The sequence below is a fragment of the Vicia villosa genome, unplaced genomic scaffold, assembly GCF_029867415.1.
Source record: "Vicia villosa cultivar HV-30 ecotype Madison, WI unplaced genomic scaffold, Vvil1.0 ctg.000910F_1_1, whole genome shotgun sequence".
In the NCBI taxonomy this organism is placed as follows: domain Eukaryota; kingdom Viridiplantae; phylum Streptophyta; class Magnoliopsida; order Fabales; family Fabaceae; genus Vicia; species Vicia villosa.
Genome location: NW_026705408.1, coordinates 148,121 through 154,732, shown reverse-complemented (window position 1 = coordinate 154,732; position 6,612 = coordinate 148,121). Strand labels below are relative to the sequence as shown.

At 31.8% G+C, this 6,612-nt stretch overlaps 1 protein-coding gene across 2 annotated transcripts; it reads right to left on the bottom strand.

Annotated features, from left to right (window-relative positions):
- Positions 1–773: 773 nt before the first annotated feature.
- LOC131632136 (uncharacterized) lies at positions 774–2,186 on the bottom strand. Of its 2 annotated transcripts, none has more exons than XR_009292914.1 (3): positions 1,466–2,186; positions 970–1,152; positions 774–877 (listed from the first exon to the last, which is right to left on the bottom strand). XR_009292914.1 is itself a non-coding variant. In XM_058902910.1 (3 exons), exons 1-3 carry the CDS (start codon positions 1,926–1,928, stop codon positions 813–815), a joined length of 360 nt encoding a protein of 119 aa, XP_058758893.1. In that variant the 5' UTR covers positions 1,929–2,186; the 3' UTR covers positions 774–812. The 2 variants fall into 2 exon arrangements, 1 of the variants encoding a protein (XP_058758893.1); XM_058902910.1 differs by having other exon boundaries at positions 1,817–2,186.
- Between the last annotated feature and the right edge of the window lie 4,426 nt (positions 2,187–6,612).

Genomic DNA, 6,612 nt, shown 5'->3' with positions numbered 1-6,612 from the left:
ACAAGTTCTTTGAATGCAACATAATATATTTGGACTTTATTGGTTGTATTTATCAAATAATTGGTTGTTTTATCAAATTATAAAATAACTCCATGGTAAATGATTAAATGGGTCCAAATAATTCAGTTTTTTTAATAATAATAAAATAAATCAATTACTTGATTAAAATTTATTTTTAAAGAAAGCTAAAAATATCATGCTTTAATGTCCTTAAATTATTTTATCACCCAAATAATTATATCCTATCATAAATTAAAAAAAATATTAAGAGGATGGATGATGTTCATTTGGGCTTTATCCCAAAACGACCCAAAAAAAATAAAAAATTGAAATTCTGCTATTTTTTTACTTTGGGTTTGATTTTTAAGCTGGCCCAATAAATTAAATAACCGAAAAAAACCGATTTCCATGACCAAACCGACTCAATCCGAACCCGAAAAAACCGAAATCTGAACCGGTCGGAAGTTGGGCCTGTAATCTTCACCCGAGGGTTAGACCGGTTTGGTGGTTTGGGCCCGAACCCGAACCGGTCCGAACCGATGTCCAGCCCTAGTCACAGCCTTCAACATTGTTATCATTATAAACATTACACAAGTGCTGTCAAGATTTTTTAGATCGAGTAATTCATACGAAGAGCTAAAATTTCTCTATTAAAGGCAAATACTTTAGGCAAAGGCCTGTGGAGAAGTGATTCACAGTACCAGGTACGTTTTCAAGAGAAACATGCATTCTTTCAAAAAGTGAAAAACCATGTTATAAAACTTCTTGTAAAGCACGGATGTAATATATTACCAGAAAATTATGCTTTGATCTTAAGGTCCTGCGGTAGCCACGAGCATAACAAGAAACAAGGCATCCAGGTAATCCCCAAAACAGCCTGCACAGATGCTGAAAGTTTGAGACCAGTCTATTTAGTTAAAGTTTATAAAATAATAACAAAACAAACCAAAAAAATAGAGCTAAAGTTACCTCCAAATCCAGTGTCGGGTGTTCCTTTCAAAGAGGATATCACAGACACTAATATTGGCTTAACAAGTTGACTGACTCCTTCTTCCGGGTTAAGTGAACACACCCACAATAGAGCAGGCCAATCTCTGCAATAGCACCAGGAAGAATATCTGCCCTTACAAACTTGGAAATTTTCTTCAAGGCCTGTTTGATATATCAGTGAAGTGTAAGACAGTACATTAGCTCATAAAGAGTAGTTTGTATCAGGTATTTTTAAATTGTATAGTGATTTTGAAAGCCTCCCAAGAAGAATTTCAAGAATACAGTAGTATGGACCATCATCAACTAGGAAAGTTCTTGACGAAGCTGATGAGTGAAGTCCTTCATTTATATTATACCAAAAACCAGTGATACAATTATTAAAGCATAATAAAAAACATAAAAAATATCCACCTAAACAACATCTTTGTCAAATAAAGTTACATGCAAGAGAGGGGAATTTGACACCATTACTTACAAAACACTGTTGGGTTCTAAGTGTAGAAGTAAAGAAAACAGACGGCATAAAAACTCATCCCGCCATTCAGAAAAATGGATCATTGGCATAAAGGATAAGTCATCAATTTTATCATCCAATAAAGCCAACTGCATTTACACAGTGAAGAGGTCAAGCACTCACTACAACAGTACTAGCAAGAAGCTGTTTATCCAATATATCAAAATGATTAAACTCACATTTGAAAACAGCTTTCACAGCAAAATCTTGAAGCACAAAAAGAAGAAAGATAAAATGCAAAACTCATTCTGCAAGGCCTTGACAATCGAGGCAATCTTTCAGGTAGACTTAAGAAATTACAAGGTAACTTACAAACATTTGTTTCGGGCACTTTACACGATTCACCATCAAATTTTGGAAGGAGATGTCCATATACTGCATATTTGGTGTAAGTTAGCAATCTGATGAGCCGTGAGGCATCCATCTTTCTAATGGTAGACCTTAGCAGTGCACTAAAATGAAGAAGGTATGTTAGTGAAATGAAGTAACAGAAATTTTAGCACCCAATAGAATAAGAATGAACACTGTTTCTTACTCTACACGCAATATAGCAATAAAATATGGTGGCATAGACTTCATGAACAAAGACAAGTCCTCAAATGTACAAGGTAAGCATGGATACTATTTATATTATTCTATTTTAGCTACACCGATGAACAAAGACAAGTCCTCAAATGTACAAGGCAAGCATGGACACTATTTATATAATTCTATTTTAGCTACACCGAGAGCGATTACATTCAATCTGAAGCCAATAATTTCTGAAATACTGATTAATTATAAATAATCAACAAACTCAGTTGACTTAGTGAAAATTACATAAACAAATACTAATAAAATTCATTATTTCAAAATAATGCTAGTTTTAATCTTAATTTTGTAGAATTTATGTCTCTTTATATGTTAAAGAGAATTTACTCTTATAAGTCACAAATATTGGCTATTTTGAAATAATCATGTGTTCACTACTTCAAAGTTCAAAGTTAAAATAAAAAGGATGGTTAAAAAAATAAAACCATAATTTTTGATATAAAACTGATTTTTTAAAAGAAAATAAAAACTGGTTTTGAAAGAACCGGTTTAAAACCAGTTTTTTTGTTAAAATTGGTTTTTGTGAAAAACCAATTTAGAACCGAACCAAACCATATGTAAATCAGTTTTAAAAAAATAAACCGGTTTTAATAAAATAATTTTAAGATCCAAACCAAACCATATATATGGTTCAATTTAATTTGGTTATTGATCCATGCACGCCCCTATTCAAAGGGGTTAGAATGGGATTGTAGAATTTTCCTTAGAATAATATGTTGCAGATTACATAAAATATCATTGTCCTCAATGTACGAGCATTCATCGATAATTCAAACACTAGTTTTTTAATAAATCGCTACTGTTTGGTTTGATCACCATAAAAGAACTCCACTAATTAATAACTATCTGAGATATAAATCAGACTATCGATTACAAAGTTACAAATTAATTGTAAAACATTCACAAATTACACATATCGAAGGAAAAAGATATAGTAAAAAGAAAACAATTGAATCAAATAAACGACAACTAAAAGACAAAAACATTATTAAATGATCCAACAAATTCCTTTAATCAAAGAAACATAGCAGAGAAAGGCAAATAAGTGAGATGAGTTTCATGAATTCTCAACTATGATTTCCTTGATTAAAAATATTCAATGGATCAAAGGTGATATTGATACTCTACATCGTTGGAACAACATGATGAATGTTTTGGATAGCAGGTGAAGATGCATGTATTTATAAGATGAAAATTAGGGTTTTGCTTTTTTTTTAGGCTAGCTAGAGATCACAAATGGGTTAATGGGTTGGCCCAAACCTGATTATATTTATCTTAACTAAAAAAGTAAACTGTTTAATTAATATTATCAATGGATTTTTATTTAATTTAAAAAAAACATTTTAATCATTTTAAACATATATATATATATATATATATATATATATATATATATATATATATATATATATATATATATATATATATATATATATATATATTTCACAAGAGAAATTTTGTTATCGTACGATAGATGCAAATTACATTTTCTTAACTTGCTAATACAATTGCAATTATATAATTGACACATGTTTTAAGATTAGAGGATTATGTAAGTAATTTTTCCACAAAAGATGTTAGCTCGGTTTATTAGCTCAAGTGATCTCTTCTATTTTGGAGCAAGGTTTGGGTCGTGTTTCTTCAACTCATTTATACGACCATGTATCATTTTAAATTACGATTGCGGTTACAGATATAATTTTGAATATGGGTATTACAATTGTAGATGTCATTTCGATTATAGTTATTGTGATTGTTGGTATTATGGCTACTGTGATGCCCAATTGGAAAAGTTACGACGTAAATGTATTGTTTTATGAATATAAAATATTATACTTTGTTATTTATTTTATGTTTGAATATGTCTTCCTTTTCTTCTAGAAATTCTAATATATATTTCATTATCAATTCTCATTACTCTGAATATTTTTACTCCTTTTAAAATGTATCTTAAATTTATGATACAAATATGGAAGAAGGTAGATCAAGAAATTTTGCAAGCAATATTTAATATGTTGCGGGTTGTTGCACCATGATATGTTTTAGTGTGATTGACGATCACACCACAATTGCGGTCTAATGCGGTTGTAGACACTACCACAACCGTATAAAGAAAGAACAAATTAAAATACAAAGAAGTGGATAGTGCAACACAAAATGCTACTAAAAAAATATGATAGTGCATCTAAATTCAATTCAACGCTCTTTAAAACCTAACTCAATTCAACGCCCTTTAAAACATAACCATAAATTATCTTTGGTCTAGACCTAGGAGTCCATCTTGGCACCTCATAGATCAACAAAGATAATACATATATGATATGAATTGAAAATAACATGAAAGGAGCATATATATTGAATAGATTAATTTAGGCATAATGCCAAGGTCACGTCAAATATATAAAATAAATAATAATATACAAATTTAATCTCAACAAAAGATAACTTAAATACACGTGACTATGTGACAGTGGTAGCTAGATGGACAATATGATAATCCTAGGTTGGTTTCCCTATTGGATTAATATTAATTTATTAATTAATTAGGTCTGACTCATGTAAATAAATATTGGCTTTAAATAAAGATACCTAAATGTGATGATTGTTTGGGTTTAATTGGTAATTAAGCCAAGGGGTTTTATTTTGAAATTCAAAATACAAATCCCTCTTCTCTCTCTTCATGACTGTTGGGACGTAACTATTGGGATAGGATGTGATTGTTGGAATAAAGTGTCTATAAAAGGACACCCTTATGCAAGAAATACCAACTTTTCTCATTCCTTCTCACTTCTTACAAGGCATCAATGCTATGAAAGAAGAGTTAAAGTCAATGCGTGACAATAATGTATGGGATCTAGTTGAGTTGCCTAAAGGTTCAAAAACGAGTTGGTTGTAAATGGGTCTTTAAGACCAAACGGGACTCGAAAGGCAATATTGATAGATATAAAGCTAGACTTGTCGCCAAAGGTTTCACTCAAAAGGATGGTGTTGATTATAAAGAAACCTTTTCTCCTGTTTCAAAAAAGGACTCTTTGAGAATTGTTTTGGCTTTGGTGGCTCATTATGACTTAGAGCTTCACCAAATGGATGTGAAGACCGCCTTTCTAAATGGTGACCTAGAGGAAGAAGTATATATGGCTCAACCCGAAGGTTTTGTTACTACAGGAAAAGAAAATTTAGTGTGTAAATTAAAGAAGTCAATATATGGACTAAAGCAAGCTTCCAGACAATGGTATCTTAAATTCAACAATACTATTTTGTCATATGGTTTTGTAGAGAACACCGTAGATCGGTGTATCTATATGAAGGTTAGTGGGAGCAAATTCATAATTTTAGTTTTATATGTTGATGATATCTTACTTGCTGCCAATGATTTTGCTTTATTACATGATGTAAAGAAGTTTCTCTCCAATAAATTTGAAATGAAGGATATGGGTGAGGCATCATATGTGATAGGAATAGAAATATTTCGTGATAGATCACAAGGATTGTTGGGATTGTCTCAGAAAGGCTATATAAATAAAATATTAGAGAGATTCAGAATGGATAAATGCTCCGCAAGTATAGTTCCTATTCAGAAAGGGGATAAATTTAGTCAAATGCAATGTCCCAAAAATGAATTAGAACGAAAGGAAATGGAATATATTCCCTATGCATCAGTGGTTGGGAGCTTGATGTATGCCCAAACATGTACCCGACCGGATATTAGTTTTGCTGTTGGTATGTTAGGTCGATACCAAAGTAATCCTGGAATGGATCACTGGAAAGCTGCAAAGAAAGTTCTTAGGTACTTACAAGGAACCAAAGATTACATGCTCACATATAGAAGATCAGATCACCTTGAAGTGATTGGCTACTCAGATTCAGACTTTGCAGGATGCGTGGACTCAAGAAAATCCACATTTGGATATGTTTTTCTTTTGGCTGGAGGAGCAATATCTTGGAAGAGTGGAAAGCAGTCCATCATTGCTACTTCTACTATGGAGGCAGAATTTGTGGCATGCTTTGAGGCCACAATTCAATCATTGTGGTTGCGGAACTTCACCTTAGGGCTTCGTATTGTCGACAGTATAGCTAGGCCGCTAAGGATTTATTGTGATAATTCTGCAGCTGTCTTCTTCTCTAAGAATGATAAATATTCCAAAGGTGCTAAACACATGGAACTGAAGTACTTATCAGTGAAAGAAGAAGTGCAGAAACAAACGGTGTCATTTGAACATATTGGTACAGATTTAATGATAGCGGATCCGTTAACTAAAGGTTTACCGCCCAAGACATTTGTTGGCCATATAGAAAGGATGGGCATTATGTAAAAGTCCTTGTTAACATTATATAATTGGTATATATACATGTATAGTTTAATGTTCGTATTGTATGACACTTGTGAATTCAATTAAAGTTATGTTTCTGCTGAGTTTGTTATCCATATTATGTTATAAATGCTATTATTAATATGTGATGACTATGGTGTCTTTGAAAAGACATGAAAGACACATTATTGTATCCCCTAAAGTTAT

What these genes read in the sequence shown, in the direction of transcription:
- LOC131632136 (XM_058902910.1), bottom strand. Translation starts at nt 1,928, where the DNA reads ATGGATGCCTCACGGCTCATCAGATTGCTAACTTACACCAAATATGCA. An exon ending in AGTGCCCGAAACAAATGTTT is followed by an intron (nt 1,153 to 1,816) that starts GTAAGTTACCTT and finishes TATATCAAACAG; the next exon opens with GCCTTGAAGAAAATTTCCAA. An exon ending in ACCCGACACTGGATTTGGAG is followed by an intron (nt 878 to 969) that starts GTAACTTTAGCT and finishes GCATCTGTGCAG; the next exon opens with GCTGTTTTGGGGATTACCTG.